General features: G+C 58.2%; 1 protein-coding gene and 1 long non-coding RNA gene across 4 annotated transcripts; one reads left to right on the forward strand and one right to left on the reverse strand.

Moving 5' to 3' along the window:
* Nucleotides 1-350: 350 nt before the first annotated feature.
* On the reverse strand, nucleotides 351-18857 carry KLHL25 (kelch like family member 25). Of its 3 annotated transcripts, none has more exons than XM_019726712.3 (3): nucleotides 17914-18098; nucleotides 3567-5366; nucleotides 351-2398 (listed from the first exon to the last, which is right to left on the reverse strand). In XM_019726712.3, exon 2 carries the CDS (start codon nucleotides 5353-5355, stop codon nucleotides 3586-3588), a length of 1770 nt encoding a protein of 589 aa, XP_019582271.1. In that variant the 5' UTR covers nucleotides 5356-5366; nucleotides 17914-18098; the 3' UTR covers nucleotides 351-2398; nucleotides 3567-3585. The 3 variants fall into 3 exon arrangements, with proteins under 3 accessions (XP_019582271.1, XP_019582270.3, XP_074173508.2); XM_019726711.3 differs by lacking the exon at nucleotides 17914-18098 and adding an exon at nucleotides 18627-18857 and having other exon boundaries at nucleotides 2257-2398; XM_074317407.2 differs by lacking the exon at nucleotides 17914-18098 and adding an exon at nucleotides 6001-6164 and having other exon boundaries at nucleotides 2257-2398.
* Nucleotides 14697-16551, forward strand: LOC141568092 (uncharacterized). Its single transcript, XR_012491099.2, has 3 exons — nucleotides 14697-14792; nucleotides 15228-15276; nucleotides 16421-16551. It is a non-coding gene; the product is annotated as an uncharacterized LOC141568092 (long non-coding RNA).
* Nucleotides 18858-20145: the final 1288 nt, after the last annotated feature.

A 20145-nucleotide genomic window follows, 5' to 3' on the forward strand; every position in this document is an offset into this window, starting at 1 on the left:
GGACCTTCCCCAGGTGAGTCACCACGTATGTCCAAGGAGAGCTGGAATCTGGGCCCCAGCCGGCCTGATTCCCAGTGTGTCCCCCCACCCTGCACCTGAGGGAACCACACACGTTGTCCCCAAAGGCCTGACCTGGACCCCAGCGCCCCGCTCAGACTCCTGGGAGCGACAGTGCCGGCCTGCGTGGCGCAGCCATGGGAATTAGAAAAGGCGGCCCTGCCAGGTGTCCTGAGTTTGCGCAGTTCCTAACAGCTGCAGAAACCCGGGAAAGAAAGGGGAGCAGGGGAACGAGAGCATCATGGGGGCTGCTGTGATTACTGAGGCTGCCGACTGGGGCGGAGACACCCACCTCAACGCACTTGTTTTATTTTCACACAAAGGAGGGTCAGCTCCGGCCCCCAGCACATAAACGGGCACATGGAGACACATGGAAGCATTTTCTGCCAAGAGCTCACCACGTGGGTTTTCCAGGAAAGACTCAGGAGGAGGGGAAAGACGAGTCTACAGGAGAATCCGCTGAGAGGCTTCTGCTGCTGAAATAATCTGAGGAAAGGGGAGCCTTCTCACCTGGGTGCCTGCAGCTCCCTGGAGTGCCCCCCACCCCCAACTCTCAGAAGCACCCGAGCCCTGGCTGGCAGGGCCAAGATGGAAGTCGGTCCCCAACTATGTCCCCCAAGACAGGCCCCGGCGCCCAAGGAAAGCCAGAATGCTCTCAATTCTTGTATTAAGTTAAAAACAGACAAAAGCAACACATGTTGTGGGGAAAGCCCCACGAGGTCCTTTGTGCTGTGAGAAGTGTGCTTGGGTCAGCGCCGCCATCCCGGCCGGGGCAGCTGCTTCCCCGCCCCAGGCCCCCACCGGCCCTGGCGGAGATTCTCCTGTGGCTGCAGGGCAGCCGACATGGGACATCAGAGCAGAGGACACAGGCCTCTGACCCGAGATGCGCCTTCCACTTTTAGAACTTCCCCAAGCGGCAGCGCGGCCCCACGGCCGTGCTTAGCAGTGGGTGCACCCGGCCCAAAGGCCCAGGTCCCCAGAAGCCACAGCGCCCGCACGAGGAAAAGCTTGTAATGTGGCGGCAACTCCACCGCACAGCCACCCGCCAGCCAGCAGCTTGCGCAGTGCAGGCGGCCTGGGAGCCCCTCCCCCTCTGGTGGTGACACCCCGCATGAGTCAGAGGCCCTCACACGGGGTGGCGGAGGTGGGGGTGCGATGGTAGGAGCTGACCTCTGCAGAACACCAGATGCTGGAGTTATGCTGACGAGGGACCCACCGACTCAGGAGGTGAGAAAAAGGACCAAATGTCTGGTCGGGCAGTTCTCCGACTTCGTGAGCTCGGGGGGCAAACAGGCCAGATCCAGTTACCAGCTGGAAGGCCAGGATGCCAGAGGCCAGGGGGGCTGGCTTGGTGGGGGGGGGGGGGCAGGGGGGGTGGACTTGGCTGCCGGCCTCCAGGCTGAGATGCGGCCAGCCCTGGAGGTACGTGCAGGGGGTGCCCCGGACTCCCTCTGGGTCCCCAGCTCCATGTGCTCCTAGGCTTGAAGGGCAGGGCCACACGTGGAGGCCGGTGTGGCGCCATCGGGAGATGGGCTCACTGCTGCCGCCTGTGGTGGGCTGAGGAGGGGAGGCAATGGGCAGCCCCCCAGGGCATCCCTCTGTCTACGGCATGTGTCCCGGGACCCTGGGTCCGGCTGTGTGACTGGGCAGCAGCATCTGTGTCTGCACCGGGGCACAGCACCTGGGCCCTGGCCGGCCTGACTGGGAGGTGAGAGGTCACGAGGGTGAGGCCCAACTCGGGAGGGGCCCAGAGGAGGTTTCCTCTGTAGTCCTGGGGGTCTGGGTGTCATCTGCCAATGAAGCCTGTGTGTGTCGCGAGGTCACCCTCCAGGTTTCTGCCCCTTATAAATGTGTCCTCCATTTTCTCTGGCACCTTCTGCTCTCAGTGCTGACGGAGCCCATGTCCCCAAGGCCGGAGACATCCTCTGCGGGGTGACATGACAATACTGGCAGAGAAGCCCTAGTCCGAAGCTGTGCCATCAGTGCCGTGCTGCCCACCCCTCCAGTCCCAGCTCCGGACTTGCCGAAAGAAGTGGCCTCAAAGTTCTGCATACGTGTCCTCCCGGAGTCTGAGAGGCCTGGTGTCTGTCCACGCCCCTCTGGAAGGTCCTCGCCCGCAAACCCCTGCAAAGAAAAATCCTTGGGCGCACACAGCGCTGAGGCAGCTTTTCTTCTCTTGTCTAACACTCAGCCCGGCCCCCAAGTCCGAGGCTCCCGGAGCTGGCGGAGCATTTCGTGCTGGCCCGGGGCCGGTTGAGCTTCCCGCTGTGGTGCACGGATGGAGTCAAGGCCGCTCTGCCGGTGGGGCTACAGCCGTGGGGCTGGAAGCAGCATGCAGAGCCTGCGGAGGGACAGAGAAGCATGCCCACACTGACACATGTCATCTCCCGCTTGCCCAAGGAAGGTCTCGTGGTGACTCCGGAAGGGAAAGGAGCCCTCTGCACCGAGGCTGAGCTTGCCACTAAACCCACGTCTTTTCATGCAGGAGGTAAAGAGGCAACACGGTCCGAGGGTTACCTGGTCCCAAAGCCCTGGCACCTGCCTCACCCTGGAGCATCCATCTTCCTTCTCGTTCCTTCAGGACCCCCCGAGTCGGGGGTGGTGGGGGGGAATCTCGCCTTGACGGCTCACTGGAGTCACGTGGGCTCCAGAGGCCCTGCCTCAGTTGGCCTTGGGGTGTAGTCTAGGCTTGAGCATTTGTGTGGTAAAGAATTTGGCCTTGGCCTTGGCCAGAGGTCTGGCCTTTGCCCCAGCTTCTAGGAGGTGATCTGTGTCACACTTGATAGGCGTGTGTTTGCTTAGGGTAGGCGTGGGGACGTACAGGTGACCTAGGCTTGGGGTTGTGGGTCATGCTGTACCAGTTGACCTGGAGGCTGAGAGTAATCACGTGGGTGATCAAGCAATCACCTGTGTGCTGGGGCCTGGACAGAAAGGCTGGACATGAAGGCCTGAGAGAGCTTTCTGGTTGGCAATATTCTGTGCATTTTGTCATTCGGTGGTGCCGGGAGAGTAATGCTGTCCTGACGTTACGGGGAGAGGACATGGATGCTTTGCGCAGGGACTCCCCCACCCCCCAAAATCTGGCTGATCTTAATCTGTACCCTTTTCCTGGAATGAACTATAATTGTGAACATAACCACCCAGGGCATTCTGGGAGGCACCTACGACTGCAATTGGTCTCAGAAGTGAGGCCACTGTAGCGTGGAGGCTGTACCTTTAGATGTGGCAGGTTGGCCCAAACTCCACACAGAATCGTCCAACACACCCGGGCGATTCTGAGGTGCGGCCATGTGTGGGGAGCACTGCACCCGTCTGAGACTGTCTCCCTATTTGGCAGAGGAGTCACCTGCTTTGCTCAAGGTCAACTACAAGTGTGGGGCAGAGCCAGGCTTGGGCTCCACAGCTGGAAAAGGGTCCCTGAGCCCCGCCGTCACCCGCGGTCCCACCGGCCTTCCCTGGACAACACCTCGTATGCAGCGTGGGCACGGGCTGGGGTGCCGGGGGCTCACCTGGCTCTGTCGCTGTCCCTCAGGCGGGCAGGTGCTTCCAGGTGCTGACGAAGGCCGTGGGGATGAGGGAGTAGGGCACGGTGGTGATGCAGCTCCACGTGTCCGCAGTGGGGTCGTAGCAGTCCAGCGTCTTACACCTCTGGGTGCCAAAGTAGCCCCCGACCACGTAGAGCTTGTTGCCCGAGGCCAGCGCGTGGCAGGACATGCGCTTGGCCGTCATGTCCCCGACCCGCGTCCACTGGTTGGTCTCGCAGTCGAAGCGGTAGGCGGAGGCGGCCGTGAACTCCGTGTCCCCTCCCATGATGAAGATCTGGCTGCCCAGCACGGCGGCGGCCGTGTAGCGCCACGGCTGGGGACACTCGGCCTTGATGCTCCAGCGGTTCTCCGCGGGGTCGTAGCACTGCACCTTGGACACCATGTCCCGGTGGATGCTCGTCCCTCCGAACACGAAGAGCTTCAGCCTGGCGCTCACCACCGCGGCGTTGCTGACGCCGTCCCTCAGCGGGGCCACCATGGTCCACTTGTTGGCGCCGGGGTCGTACTTCTCCACCTGCTTCAGGGACACGGACGGGGAGGCCGGGAAGACGCCCGCCAGGGACGTGTGTCCCCCGACCACGTACAGGCAGTTCTCCAGCTCGGCCGAGCCGTGGCCGAAGCGGGCGATGAGCATGGGCGCCGCCTTGGACCACTCCTCGTGCACCGTGTCGTACACCCACACGTCCTTGGACACCCCGTTCTCCGAGCCCCTGCCGCCCGTCACGTAGACCTTGCAGCCGATGGCGGAGGCGCTGAACTCCTTCCGGGGGCTGGGCAGGTCCGCCTTGGGGATGATCTCCTTGGCCTTGTGGTCCACCTGGTAGATCTTGTCGCACATGAAGGTCTGGCCGCCCAGGATGAGCAGCGTGTGGCCCGCCTTGCGCGGCCGGGCGCAGGGGCTGGTGACCACCCCGTCGTTCTGCAGGATCTTGGTCTTGCAGCGCAGCGCCTCGTCCACGATGAGCTTGGTGCGCTCGTCCGCCATGAGCAGGGCCTCGCCGGACACCGCCTCCTTCAGGCAGTCGGACGGCAGCAGCGCCAGCCGCACGCTGCGCAGCAGCTCGGGCACGTGGGCCCTGCGGCCCTCGACGTCGTGCTTCACCCACTGCAGGATGGCCTCGAACACCACGCGCTCGTCCTCCGTCTCCAGCTCGTCGCTGGAGATGAGGTCCAGCAGCGTGTCCTTGGACAGGCTGTTGAAGTCGTCGCTCTGCCGCACCGTCTCGAAGTGCACCAGGCACATGCGCCACGACAGCTCGTACAGCCGGCGGCACTGGTGCGCGTCCGACAGCAGCATCATGCCCAGGCAGTTGGACGGGAACAGGTTCTTCTCCAGGAACTCGGCGGCCGCGTCCCGCACGTCGTGGAACTGCAGCATGTCGCCCGCCTCCAGCAGCGACTCCGCGTTCTCCTCGTTGATGACGATGCGCGACGAGTAGGCGAAATCCAGCAGCAGCTCCAGCACCTCGGGGTGCAGGTTGTCCTGGAAGTTGACCGTGTCGTCCCGGCTCTCCCGCAGGCCGTGGCTGAACATGGCCTCGAAGTAGCGGCTGGAGGCGGCGAGCACGGCGCGGTGGCAGGGGAAGGCGCGCTCGCCCGCCCACAGCGTCACGTCCGTGAACCTGCGGTGCTTACGCAGCGTGTTGAGATGCGCCAGGACGCAGTCGGGGTGCGACGCCTTGTGGAAGAGCTTGATGTTCATGGACCCCGTGCTGCCCCGCGACTTGCGGGTCTCGTGGACGCTGACCGACATGCTGAGCCGACCTGCGGGGGACGAGGCCACAGGTGAGGGGCCGCTGCTGGCGCAGGGACCTGGGGACACGCCGCCCGGCCTCCCGGCCCTGCCCCTGCCCCCTCCTCTGCTCGGCTCTGCCCCTCACGTCCACCTCCTCTGTCGCCAGTGATAAGGGCGGCAGAGGCTGGCTGTCACCCCTGCCCTTTGGAAACGGGTTTTGTTCTCCTGAGCCTGGATCTGCTCTGGAACCAAACGTCCTTAGCTTGGTTATGAGCCACCCCCGGGCGAGTTCCAGCTGTGCTGCCTCCAGAGGTTAGGAGACTGTGCAAATGACGTCAGTAGCCTGGTTAACACGGCAGCACTAAGGGGCAGGGCCCTCAACTGCTTTCCGGCCCCTGGGGACGCTGCTCTGGTTGCCCCATTTGCCAGGGCTCAGCGAGGCAAAGCGGCTGCCCAAAGGCCGGCAGAGGATTCCCACGTGGCCTGTCCAGTTCCGAGCCCAGTCACCACCCTCCGTTGGCCCAAGGAGACTGATTCCTGCCGGGAGACTTGAAACAACGTTCCCAGGGACCCCCACACCCCAAGCAGAGCCTTACACCCCTGTGCTCCCAACGGGCCCTGTCCTGAGCTGGGCTCCAGCAGCGCTGGCCAGACCCCCTTTACCCCTTTCCTTGGAAAGATCCTCCAGAGCTGCTGTCACAGCCCAAGCGCTCAGTGTAGACATGTTCTCAACATCCAGGGGTCTCCAGAGGCCTCTGGACCCAGCTGGGATGAGCAAGGCTGTGGAGGTGAGGCCGGCTGACCAGTGGCTCCCCCACGGGACACCTGCTCAACTTCAAGGTCCCAACAGGAAGCCAAGACAAAGGTCCCGGTGACAGCAGAACACACAGAACAGTTAAGCAATCCAGAGTCCGCCTCAGCCAAAGCAGCAGAAACCCTGCGGCCATTGATGGAAGCCTCTAGGCTTCTCGGGATCTCCCCTCCTCCCACATCTGCCCCCCTCTGCCCGGCCCAGGGCAGGGCTCAGAGTGCTGGTCCCTGCAAGGAGACAGACAGTCTCGTCACCCACGTGAATATGGGGGATTCCAAAGTACTTTCATTAAACTTGGACCAATGGCACGCCCACGACACACGGCCGTGCTGTGGAAGTAAGGCTCAGCTAATCGCCAAGCAAAACCACACGTTTTGAAAAAAAGTGGCCAAAAGCAAACTGAGAGGGTGGCCGGTTAGGTCAGTTGGTTAGAGCTTGGTGCGGATAACAGCAAGGTTGCCGGTTCGATCCCCGCATGGGCCACTGTGAGCTGCGCCCTCCTTAAAAGGGTCAATTATGCCATTGCAGCATGAAAGCAATATGTACCCAATGACCATGGCTGCTTCCCAATTAGAAGAAAAAAGCAAACATTGCTAAAAAACAACAACAAAAAAACTGAATTCAGTGTTCTGACCCCAAGAGTCTGTGCTGCTTTCCTCCTGCTGGTAAAGAGGCAGCAACAACAGCAAAAAACCCCAGAAACCTTTTTCATTTTTAATTTTCAAAAGTATGTGACTCCCTCTTCCCACTCCAGGTCAGTTTTCTCCTTAAGCAAAGCTCTGGCACAGGAAGGAAGCGATTTCCTGATTCAGCGCAACAGTAAGAGCGTTCCCAGTGCGTTGCTTGTGTGCTCTGCTCTCTGGCTCGCTCTCACACTCCTTCCCTGGCAAAGTCCCAGAGAAGCCACAGAGCTGCCTGGGCAAGGCCCTGCTCCTGGGCCTGGAGCGGCCTCGCTGTTCTGGCCCCCAGGGGTGGGGGTGGTGTGTGCAGCCAGCAGGAGGGGAGCGCGGGACCCCAGGGCCAGGCTGTGCACGTGGCCTCCACCACTGGCCCCGGGGCCCCTCACCTCTCCCCTGCTCGTTTTCCCTTCTGTCCTGTGCAGGCCTCTGCGAGTCCCTCATTGGCAGTCAGACACGGGGCACGACCTCTGAGCCTGGCCCACAGCACGCTCCCCCCACTGGCCTGAATTGCCCCATCTGAATTCCGGACCCTGCAACACGTTTCCGCAAATCTTGCTGTGATTGCTAAATCCTCATACCAGCTCTGTCACTCAATCATCCGACACTTTCCAAAATGTCGCCGCTCACTGGGTGACTCCATCCAGCCGTCACCACCATGCCCAAGCTGTTCACCAGGTGGCCTCTGGTCTGAGCCACGCTGGGGGACGGCTCCCAGGTCAGGGCTCTGACACAGGCTGGGCCTCAGTTCCCTTCTCGAGCACCTGCATTTTCATGGGTCCCACCTGCTCTGGGTCACTGAGCACCTCACTGCACCTGCCTTCTCCCCACCCCAAGCCTGGCCAGGGAGCCAGGCCGTTTCTGAGCCTGAGCTGAATGCGGCCCTGAAGGCTAGGGCTTGGATACCCGTCTGTGGTGCCAAGCTCCCTTGGATTCTTTTTTACAGACAGCCCCGGGAAGGAACGGCAGCTCTTTGCTCCACTAACCACAGCAGTGTAATCAGGACATAACCAGTACCCGCTCCTGGGCCAGGGGACTCCATGGCTGCCCACAGGACCTGGCCCCAGGGCCAGCCAGAGCAGACAGACCCTGCCTTTCCTGCACGGTCCCACGTGGACGTATACTGAGCCCAGCAGGCGGAGGCCCGTCAGGATTTCTGGCTGTGTGCGGTACGCTTCCCTCCCTCCCGGCCCCCTTGGGGGTCCCAGGTCCACGCTTGAGGCAGCTGGCACTGCTGCTGTGGGTATGAGCTGAACCCTGCCTCCACTCTGGGGTGTTGCTGACAGGGTCGCCCTGCAAGCGATCTAGGTGGGGACTCTCTCTGGAGAGGGTAAGGGCGGGACACAGCAGGACCAAGACTGAGCAAGTGCAGGAAAGCCGGGCCAACCCGTACCCCGCAGCCACATTTGCCCTGAGAATGAAGTCCAGTGCTGACCTCTCAAGGCCGACGCTGCCTGGGCAGCCAAGGGCCAGCACTGACTGGCATCTTACTCAGCACCAAGATGCCTGCCTGCTGACGCAAACTCCCCGCACAGGCAGAGGAGAGCCAGCACCACACCCAGCAGGACCCCACCCAGCGTGGCAGCCAGCTTGGCACCTCTGTGCCCAGCGCATCTAACTGGAGTGCTCGCGCAGCTGCCTTCCAGACTCAGAGACGACGGCGGAGACGGTGGCTGCAACAGTGGCGTGTGTGGTGACACTGTTTCATGTGAGCCAGCACGATGCCCCCTCCTGCTTGCAGTGACACCTGACAGTTCCCAGCAACCACCCTCTTCCTCTCCAGCCGGTTCACATGGGATCCAGGCTGGGCATCTGGCCATGGCCAGCCAATCGGCACATCCCTGGGCCGCAGGGTTGCCTGGACGTGACCCAGGCCTGCCAATCAGCCGTGCCATCCTCCTGGCCACCATGAGGGGCGTGACACCCACGAAGGGCCAAGGAAACTGTATCCACCACGTTTACTGAACTGCGGGGCATGAAGCAGGCTGAATTCAGGGCTGCCGACAGGACAGGACCCAGGCCGGGCGTGGCAGCGATGGCAGCCACACTGCCCAAGGCAGGCCCCTGGTCCCTGCTGAACCGGAGCCCGTCCGCCCCTAGACTTCCTTTGTGCCTGTTTGAGGGGGGTTTCTGTCACTGGCCATCACGAGTCGCATCTAGTGCAAGGACTACAGGTCTGGGACCAGGGGCTCCTCACCTCGATAAGGGGTCTTGTTGGGTGGGTCCCTCCACCCTTTCCAGCTCCGGGGAGGCCACCCAGACACCAAGGGGAACGGGTTTCACGAGTGTTTAGTATCAGTTACTGCCCACTCAGCCCGGTGCAGGGGCTGCAGGATCCGAGGAGTGTGGGACAGGTTCCCGGAGATGGGGGGTGAGCATCGAGTGTGCAAAGTCAGGTCTGCGCAGCCTCTCGGCCCCTGCCTTTGTGGGAGAGGCGGCAATAAATCAGGCATTCTGGCGCTGTACATAGCAGAACTATTTTGACTACCTAAGCACTGTCCTGGCTTTATGCATTTAAGGCACAGAATATACTGCACGACACTGCCTGCCATGCTCAGACTGGCAATTCATCATCCTGAAGAGCACTGATGGACCTCGGACAACACTTCCGCCCCACGCTGCCATCCTCAGCTGCAAGGAAGTGATGAAAGGCACCAAATGTGCCCCGCTCACTTCTCTCACCATCCCTGGAATGGTAACTAAACGCACAAGGAAACAAAGTGGCTAAGGGGTAAGACCTTCAGAAAAAACTCCCATGCTTTCCAAAGATTGCAGCCACTAAGCGTGAAAGGCCTCGGTTCTGAGGAAAATGCACGCGAGGCAAAAGAGGCGATCACTGCTGCTTTCGCTGTCGCCCTTGGGCTGCAGCACTGACACCCCGCCCCCCGCCTTCCTCCATCCAGGAGTCAGCGACCCTCAAGATGACGATACCAACTGCACAGTTCACTGGAGGCCAGAGGGAGCAGGAAAGGCCCAGGACCCAGCTGGTGGGTTTCAGGTAAAGTGGTTCCCAGTCACTCATCCATCCTAAGTTTCCGGAACAATTCCCACAAGTCAGGTGTCAGCACGGGACACAGTGACGGACAGAGACAAGGTACCTGCCCCCACAGGGTGCACTCTGGGGTTGGTGGTGTTGGGGTACAGACTAGTGATGGGGGGAAAAAAACAGTGAACAGGACATTATCACTTCATGGAAGTTCTACAAAGAAATGAAAACAACAGGCCAGAGTGTGACAAGAAGCTAGTAGGCTCATGTAGGCTCCAGAAGGGGATCTGTGACCTGTTCCTGAGCGATCAGCCGGAGTCAGGAGGTGACGATGGGGACAGGAGGGCTCCCGGTGGAGGAACAGTAAGTGCAAAGACCGCGTAGAAGCGAGGTGGCCCATCCGGGGAAGAGAAAGGCGAGGGTGACCGGCAGGGATGCAATCCCAGGAGGCCACAAATTCTGTGATAGCGTCCCATTGAGACAGGGTCTGTGTCCTCTCCCCTGGAACCTGAGCAGGTTCTGTGACCGCACCGTGACTGACCAGACGGCCGAAGCAACAATGTGCCATTTCTGGCCCAGGCCGTCAGAGATCGGCAGTTTCCACTTCCTCTCCTCGCACTCAAGGGGAAGCGAGCCGCACTGGATGAAACCACAGCCTGAGGCGGCCATGCTGTGAGGAGGCTCAACCCTGCACGTGGCTGAAGGCACTGCCAGGCCCCTCCCCGCTGTCTTGGCCAGCTGAGCCCAGGTGAGTGAAGAACTCACTCGGACAGTCCAACCACGGCAGATGGGCCCCAGACCTAGGTGCCCAGAGACCACAAAGGTCCCAGATCACCCCATCTAAAAGCCTGACACAAATGAGCACCTACAGGCTATGCTGAGGGCTTTAAAACAAAGCCATGATGGCATAGTTTTACCTCTCGGACTGGGCGACGTACATGCATAACACAAAAGGTGACATGTGAACAAGGCAGGGGAGAAGCCAGGGAGGGGAGAGTCAGCAAGTATGTGCGGCTGTTCCTCTCAGGTATTCTGCCTCAGCTATACTGTCTGGACTGGGCAAAGCAGCCCTGAGGAAAGGTCCAAGTTCTTCATTGCCTCTGAAGACAGCTCAACCCTTACTGTGTGACCTTGGGAAAGTTAATTGCCCTCTCTGGGTCTTTTTTTTTCCCCCCAACCATAAAGTGATCATGAAAACGATCAGTATTTATAGGGTGGTTGTGAGAATCCAATGAGACACTCAGCAATAAGCATTTAGAACAGCCTGGGCCTCTCCTGCCTCCTCGGTCAGCTGTTCTACTCTTTGCTGCTGTGAATTGCCACTGCCACTGAGGAAAGAACACAGCAGATATTCCGACCCTGGCTCCATCCCTAACCTCCACTTTGAAGATGGACTTTCACTGTCTACTCATTTTTAATGATTTGCTCATGAGCGTGTAGTATTTTTATAATCAGGAAAAACACTGACGGATACTGGCAAGCCCCGCGGATCTGGGCTGCTCCCGGGCTGTCAAAACGAAGCACTCAGGCACTTCCGTCACACAGGGCACACCAGCCTGGGCGCTCCATCAGCTGTAGCCAGGAGGGGGTCCGAGCGGACACGCGTGGACATGCGGCTCCAATACATTCCCCACCCCCGTGTCTGGGAGCCCACAGGCTGCAGGGGATCCATCCTTCCAGTTTTCAAGTGGAAAACAAACTAAGCACCCTTACTAAGCAGACAAATCTAATTGTTAATTGAAAGGAAAATTAGTATGACCACTGTAACTGAATCGGAGCCACAGATCATTCCAGATACAAGTGAATTACCAGACAATGGGTCCTTTCTCTCAATGTTTCTGCCGTTCAAGGGCTCTTTCTCTAAAAACATTTATGTATTTATTCAGAAATTATATATACCATGTTTTTAATTTAAAATGCCACAGGTTAGAATTGTTGGTAGTTTTTTGCTGTGTACTTATTTTGATTTTGTTTTCCAGCCTTTTATTGGGAAAGATTTCAAGCCTGCGGTACAGTCACGAGAATTGTGTAACTCACACCTTCTGCTCTCATGTGGCTCGTCTGCTGGATGCCACCTGGCCCCACCCCAGCCCTCAGCCTCACCCCATCCTTGCCTCACCCGAACCCCCATCTCTCCTGCAGGGGAATGGGTGGTTCTAGAACAGAGTGAGGCTCGGGGAATGGTGAGGTGTTGCTTCATGCACTGCTTGGTAACTAATGGGGTCCTTCAGGCAGGACCAAAATGTCTCTTTATTGGACAGCTCCTCCTGAGGGGCAGCTGGCAGGTCAGCCCCTCCTCCTGGGCTCACCTCACAGGGCAGAATCCCAACTCCTTCCACACCCAGACTGTGAGACAATCTGGTTTCCATCTGCTGTGCTCAGGTCTTGATCAACAGTGCCAACGTACCCTCTCGAACGTCACACACACACACACACACACACACCACACTCACTCACTCCCAGCTGGGCAGTGAGTCTTGAGGTTACCCTACGCATGGCCCGCACATCTGCCTACAGCCAAAGCCTGGCCGGGACAGGAGGGTCCCAACAGACCCAGTAGGGCAGCCACATGCTTCAGGGCCTTCTCCACATCTTCCGGCCTTTTTATGTGATGCTCCCAAGTGTTAAGCACACTTGACAAAGGGCGGTCACTTGAGCTTCCATGATTGATAGCCAAGCCCCAGGCTGACTGCAGCCTCTGCTGGTTGGGGAGCCAGAGCGAGTATTGCAAGTTGATAGATGCGTGGAGATCACTGCCAGCTCCACCGGTGTGGACTTGTCACTCCTGGAGGAGGGGTTCAGACTGCTGGCCTGACCCAGAGGACAGGCTCTGCTTTCCCAGACAAGGCATGAACAGGAGGGAAGGGGTCAAAGCCTGCGAAACCCTACTGAATGATGAAGCAACCATTGTTGCATACCATCAGTAGGGAACTTTGGTCAGGAAAGGAGCCAGATCAAACACATGACTACCCTGGGCCCGTACTGTGGTGGGCATCTCATCGGGAAGATTTCAGCCTCACAACCAAGCCTGACAAGCCTGACTTGCCGTCAGACCGCGCAAGGTTACGCTGCAGCAACAAACATCCCCACATCTCAGTGGCTTTAGAGGACAGATATTTATTTCTTGCTCATACTACATGCATTGTGGTTCCCTTGGTGGTGGTGAGTGCGGGGAGTGCTTGTCTCATCACTGTCACTCCTGGGGACCCAGATGACAGAGCAGACACCATGCCAAAGGAAAACGAGAGCACTCTGGAAAGTGTGGCGCTGACAATTCAGTGCTTGGCCTACAAGGACACACATCACTGCTGCTCCCATCTCATTGGCCAAAACAGTCACATGCCTTCATTCACCCACGAGAGCACCAGGAGTGCAATCCTACCACATGTCCCACTATTTCTATCACTGTCAGATATAGAAGTAGCCCAGATGAATGGTAATGACAGCAACACTACTAAAAATGAATTGTACTTATTGAGTACTGAGTACTAGGCACTGTTCTGAGTGCCTTCTGAGCAGTGAGCTCCCACCACGTCGCCGTCACCGAGCAAGCATTGGATCCAGGGGTGGCATTTGGATCCAGGGTTTCACAAGCCCAGCGAGGACGCAGCAGCTGTGGAACTCTGAATGTTGGATGCGATCACGGTGGCTTTCTAGTAATAGAGCTCCTCCATCTCGTGACCCTCACTCCTGCCCAGACAAATCTGGCCTGGCCAACTACAAACCTGGCAGGCAGCTCATCCTGGAGTTTGAAGGAGCAAAGCTTCTCTTAATTAGGAAATTAATTCCATTCATGCTCGATTGATCTGTGGTCAGCTTTTCCTTGGTGCTCCAATGGGAACAGGTAGAAAATGAGCAAGGCTTTTTGTTTCCATCCTATCTTTGCATCCTCCTCTGACAAATCGGGTGTCCTGTGGGGAGTGACACCATGGGGAATGCTGTCCCCCCTCTGGCAGCAGCAGTCATTCTCCCAAGACCTGCTCAGTACCCACCCCCTTATGGGAGGAGCCATCCTACTGGTCTTGCCTAGTGAGCGGGAGGCAAGGAGCCCTGCAATCTCCTGGGGTCCCTTCATGATCCCTCTTTCTCCTGGGAGCTCTCTGTCCATGTCTCTTATTGGAAGTGGCCCTGGCATGTATGCCCAGGAGACACTGCACAGACTAGGGCCCACTCCATCTGTTCTGGGGTAGGAGCGGGGTTACCTTGAGTGATCCCACACCTGCCGTCCAGCTCCCTACCCAGGACCAGCCAGAGCACCTGGGGAAATGAGCCCCCCACACACCCCCTTGCGTTAGGCCCAGCTTGGTTCTTCCTTGACCCAGTCCTCTGGCGTCACCAGCCCCTCATCCACAGCACACCCTGTGCCTGCAGACCCTTCACATGTGGGCCCCACACGTAGTGGACAGAGGCAGGGAACTGGGAGAGGCTCAAGGAAGGACAATCCCGTCCGTCTGGAGTTACAGGTAAAGTCTATCTCAGTTTCCACTCACCAAGAAAGGAAAGGAAACGGGGAGCTGGACTGCAGCACGCCTCTCACTCTCCAGGTGGAGAAAATTAGGGCCCAGGGGTGGACAGTAACTTGTCCAAAGCCCCGCAGCACACCTCAGAGGCAGAGTTGGAACTAGAATCCTAGACTCCTGACTTCTAATTGGGCCCCTCTACATTGCCTGCTTCTCAAACTGTTCCTGCCCACAGGGCTACGCAAATAACTCAAGCTGCAAGCACTTTTGAGATTTTAGAGCAAAACATTTGATAGAAGCACCATACAGAAGAACATCCACCCATTTTACAGAAGAGCAAATTGAGACCCATAACAATAAGGGGACCTACATGCAGTCACCAGCCAGGTATGGGCAGAGCAAGACTCCCAGACACCTACTGCCATGTTCTTTTTGCCCACAGGTGCCAGGTATGACGGTTCCAACGAGGGGATAGTGAAGCAGTGGAGCTGGCCTTTGGGCCTCTGCTACTCTGAAACGAGGTATGATCCAGAAAGCCTCATCCAGACTCTGTGTACGACCCAGGGGTGCAGGAGACCATTGGGGGTGGGGGAGGAGGCAAGGCTGGGAAGATTTTTATGTATCTGCAGAAAATACAGTGACATTTCCCAACTATACTGGATTTGTGAGACCACAGAGCTGGCACTTTTACGAACAGGTTAATGAGCCCAAAATGCCTCCTCTTTTTCATCCAGAAGGGCACTGACAGGGCTTGGAAGGAAAGGTTTAGCGTAAGAAAGAACAGAGTCTATTGGCACCAGAAGAAGGGGCAGCGGTGGGTGGAGGAGGCTGCGGCTCCCCAGAGTGGGCTGACCGGACACACAGGCAGCGTCTGAACCCAAGTCCAGCTCCCAAGCCCACATTCTTTCCCCTGACCTTATGCCGAAGAGCTTTCTCTCTGTCTCCCATCCCCACAGCACCCCCCACACCCCTAAGAGCCGAAGGATCGGGAGTCAGTCCGGCAAGGTGAGTGCCTGAAAGTCAGACTGGGATGGGGGCAACGTCCTCTGGTGCCCAGTGGTCCAGGAAAGGGGTTGGAAGCTGCTATGGACACTGGGCTGACTTCCCTCACCGGGGGACGGACTCTGACTAATAAGGGGAAAGCCCTACTGGGGAGCTGGGAGTAACAGCGGGGGATGCCCACATTCTTCTCACCGGACCCCCACCCCGCGCCCTGCCCCCAATTATAGTGATTTGTGGCTGGGAATACGCTTTAACAGTCCTGGCTGCCTAAGGCCATTCAATTATGACATTTACCACATTAGATGAAAACCAGCACCTCAATCAGCCAATTCATTTGCTGGAGTCTGGCCACTCGTTTTCTCCCGCCAGCGCAGCTCAGCCTGCCCCCACCCTGGCCAGGCCACACTCTCGCGTGGGGCTGGTCTGGTCTAGAGGGACTAAGGGCTCAGGCCAAGGGCTGGTCTTTGGGGCTGGTGAGGTGGGTTCTCCCAGGAGACCTTGAGCAGAAAGGCTGCATCTAAAAGCCATCCATCTTTCTGGGGATTCCCGGGAACGCTGACTCCACAGGCCAGGCCACCATAGTGCCCAGTGAACCTTTCCAGGCTCCTACCTGCATTATCTCTGACCTCAACCTGCACCTGCCTTAAGGTCAGCAATGACTTTGCCTCTGGGAGAAATGTGAGTGGGTGGTGCGAGAAGGCAGCCACCCAGGGCCTGGAATCTAGACTCTGACATGCCTTTCTCATCTTTACCTCATTAAGGCATCCTTTCTCCTTTGTCCCCTCAGCTCCCACACCTCCATGTGCCAGCACACCCTCACCTGAAAGCAGGGGCCCAATCAAGGCCCTGAAAACAATCAATTAATATATGAATGAACCAACTACCCCGGAAGAATGCCCTCTGGCACTTCATGGTGACAGATGGGAAGAACCAAGCCTCATTCACTGCAGTGTAGGCCCGCCCAGGTCTTCCTCTTTTCTTCCTGCTCTCCTCTCCTGACATAGCCCACAAGTTTAAGATGCTATTAAGGGGCACGTGGAATATGCAGCTTGTCCACAGCTCCTCTCTCTGCACCACAAACAGATCTGGATACAGCCTGAGCCCCAGGGCGAAGCTTTCTATCATCTTTCTCTACCTTCCTTTTAAGGACCTCCCAGGAATCACTTCCTGACAATGACTGAGTCGGAAATAGCTGCCGGGCCTGAAAGAAAACTGACTCCATCAACTTCCACAGGCACAACTTGAGGACCCAAGGATGCCAGGTCTTAGAAGGACTCCAAATCTGCCTCGGGGCGGGCTGGTGGACCTTGTGTCCCACTCCTCCCCAGACCCCAAATGCTAGCCTTCACCAACATCCCCTAGGAATCCTAACAACACACCTGGGCCCATTGAGCATCAGAGCCACTTATGAATGGAGACGGAGGCCCACGGTCCCAAAAGGCCCGACTCAAATCAGCCACCAGAGTCTGGTCCATGAGAAGAAAATGGGGTTCCTGCCTCTCTCCCTCTGTCCCATCTCCAGAGTGAAACGTAAAGGCCCAGACTGGCTTCTCTGTCCTGACTCACCAGGGAGGGCCCAAGCTCAGGGAGCTTTCCCCCAGCTCAGAGCAACCCAGCAGGGCCCTGGAACACCCGGACTAAACCGGCAGGGCCTGGGTCTGCCCCCATCCCACCCCAACCCCTTTGATCAGGTCTCTCTCTGTAAAGACTTTTATCTGCTCATAGATAATGCAAATGAAATGCGGGGACTCTGAAGAAGCAGCACAAAAAATAGGTGCCTCTTGGAGGCACAGTCCCCCAAGGAAAAACTTCTGCCGCGGCTAAAAGGGCGAAAAGGAGGAGTGGGGTCATGACCAAGTGCGTGGGGTCCCGGCGCCAGGGCACGACGGGGAAGAGGACCGCCGGCTGGAGGAGGCTTGCTCTGGACCTGCCCGGGTGGCCGCCACTGCGATGGGTGAGCGCATGCGACCGTCCCTCTGCTGCTCCACTACTCGCTAAACAAGGTCAAGGGGTCCTGTCAGGCGGGACATAAAGGGCCGGGGTCACGGGGGCGGCGGACACTTCCCGGTGAACCGGGGCCCTGGCGCTGCGCGAGGCAGGAGGCCATCTGGCCCTCGGTGTCAAGGGAGCGAGGACTTCGCCCGGCCGGGGCGCAGCGCCGGGCAGCTCACGGCCTCCAAGGCAGGCAGCCTCCTCTTTCCAGGATCGATAGTAATTTTTTAAAAAGAGAGTCCGCGGACTCAATGAATCAACCACTCCCAGGGGAGAGAGTTGCTGTTCCCGCTGCGCAGCCTCCATTTACAAAACAATTCATTCCCTCGCCCAGGGCTCTCAGCAAATCCCCTCGCCGGGTCCCCAGGCACGCGCAGGCGGGAGGAGCCGGCGTTGGGGACACGGTGGCGGACCACAGCCCCCCCCCCCATTGTCCCCAACTCCAGGCCCACCCCTGACCCCGCGGTGGCCAGGGCAGCTCCGGGACGCGGGCCCGCGAGGGCTCACTCTGCTGGGGGCTCCCACCGGGTACGTGCGGGAGGGGCGGGGGGTGGGGACGAGCGGTGACAAGTGCCAACACCGGCCGCCGGGAGCACGGCTAGACCGGCCGAGGTTGCGCCCTCAGCCCTGCCCAGCCCTGGTACTCACCGCTCGGGGCGCCACCGCCAGCCGCGCTCCCCCGGCCCACCGTCGCGATCAGAGGCCCCTGGCCACCCGAGCGAGCCTCCGAGCCCCACCGTCGCCGCCACCACTCCCCTTCCCCGGACTTTCCACAGCCTCCGAGCCACTGCCGCTGCGGTATTGACCCGGCGCCACCAACAAACTAGTTTCTCGGGCCTTCCAGCCCCGCCTCCCGTCCTAAGCTCAGCAGCCAATCATAGGCGGCACCTCTGTGATGGATGGGCGGCCAAGCCCATAGTACCGTAGGCTGGAGGAGAAAGGGGTGGGTGCCTTCGCCTTGCGCCGGTACCGTGAGGGGGCGGGGCAGGGAGAGGAAGAGGACTTCGACCAGATTCTTAAAGGGACAGGCGCCCACCCCCACCCCAGCGCGCGGCCAAAGTTTGGGAACAATACCCAGGTCTTCTAGAGCTTTCCAAAGAAGGGAGCTTTGTAGATTGCATGTGACTCTTTTGCACCTGGTCTGCGGAGCTGCACTTTTAGCTGTGAAAATGTTGAGGGCAGGTGGTTTTCTCTGGGCCTGTCTTAGTGTTTGGGATTTTCTGTAGCCACTAAACCAAATGCTGCCTGTATTTGGAATATGTATTTTCCAGGGTACTGGAGCTCTCCTGTCATTTCTAAGTTCCTTTAGTAAGTCACCCTTCAAATATTCATTCATTCATCCATTCATTTATTCCACAAACCTTTACTGGACGTCTGGGCTGTGCTAGTCTCCAAGGCAGGGGATGATTCGTAATTACTCCTTCTCGCCTTCTGGGTTTGCATTGTATTCCACTTCAGGTTGCTATGTATCCAGTTTCTTCATCCGTAACCTGTATTCACGCGGAGAAAGGAGAAAGAAAGGACCTACTAGGAAGGGCTCCAGGCGGCTAACTGGGCTCAGATTTAAAAGCAGAGCCTAAGCCATGCTTCAGGGAGAAGCTAGCCCTGAGCTGCCTACTTCCTACACTGAACTGACTCTCTGCACAGTGTTCCTCACAACTGAGCCAACCTTTATAGAAGAATTCCTGGAATCCTGTTTCAAGCAGCAGGACTGAGACTTTCCCCATCCAATTGGAGCTGCACAGCTGTAGTCTCCCCCAGGACTCTCTTCACTGGCCAATCAGAGCGGCGCCATTCTGACCAATCAGGATAGTGCTTTCTGGATGAATCAAACTGCGAGGAGTGGGCGTCCTCATTTGCGTGAGGATGGAGCAGTTAGGGACCAGGGACTGGGACATCCCTCTCTGCATATAAATCCGCTCCCTCTGGCTCTGTGAGCTCCTGTCTACCAAAGGCTGTGTTTGCCCGGCTGAGGCGCACAGCTGCTGAGGACCCCTCATCTGAGGCCCCCTGTGAGGGGCGCCTTCCAGCCATGCTGTGCGGAGAGGGTCACCTCACCTGAGGTTGTGTCCTAGCCTAGCTGTGAAGAGGGGTCCACCCTGCCTTAGGGCTGCCTCCCAGCTATGCCGTGAGGAGAGGGTCACCTCACCCCAAAGCCGCCTCACCCTAGGCCACCCCCTCCATTCTGTGAGGAGAAGGCTGACTCCCAGCCAGGCCGTGCACAGCGGTGCACGTGAGCTGTTTGCACTGAATCAACCACAACCAAAGTGTCCTTCACCGCACCCCAAGTTGAGGATGCCTGTTGGAGTTGAATTGGTGCCTCCGACCGTCATTTGACACATGGCAGGGAAAGTCCTCGGGGGATTATTTGCGGGAATAATAGAGACAGTCCCACGACAAAGTAAGTGCACAATAAGGGCCCTTTCTTTTCTCCCTCCTACTGAAAATGGATCATTCGGGTAGGTCAGGGCTACAGAAAGCCTTGGTGAAGTATCGAAAGTCCTAAGTGCTGTGAGAGCCAAGCAGGAGCCGGGAGAATGCCCTGGAAGCAGGGGCCACGCTGGTGGGAGATGCGAGGAGGGGGAGGAGAGGGAAGAGAGGGAGGGTTTTGACTGGTGGAAACTGGGAAGGAGACCCAGGGGTAGGAAACTACTTAGACCGGACAAAAGAGATTCCAGGATTAAAAGGCAATGAGATACTAGGGAGAGGCCATCGGGAGAGGGGGACAGTGCCGTGTAGAGTCAAGCAGCCTGAGGTGTGGGTTAGAACCCACAAGGGCTGCGTAGGACTGGACGCAGATTGCTCAGGCTCTTTGCGTGTCAGATTCTTACTGGTGAAAGGAGGATTCTACGACCTATCTTGTAGGGTTACTGTAAATAT

Source organism: Rhinolophus sinicus, chromosome 13, assembly GCF_057876585.1.
Source record: "Rhinolophus sinicus isolate RSI-liver-muscle chromosome 13, RSI-T2T, whole genome shotgun sequence".
NCBI classification, from domain to species: domain Eukaryota; kingdom Metazoa; phylum Chordata; class Mammalia; order Chiroptera; family Rhinolophidae; genus Rhinolophus; species Rhinolophus sinicus.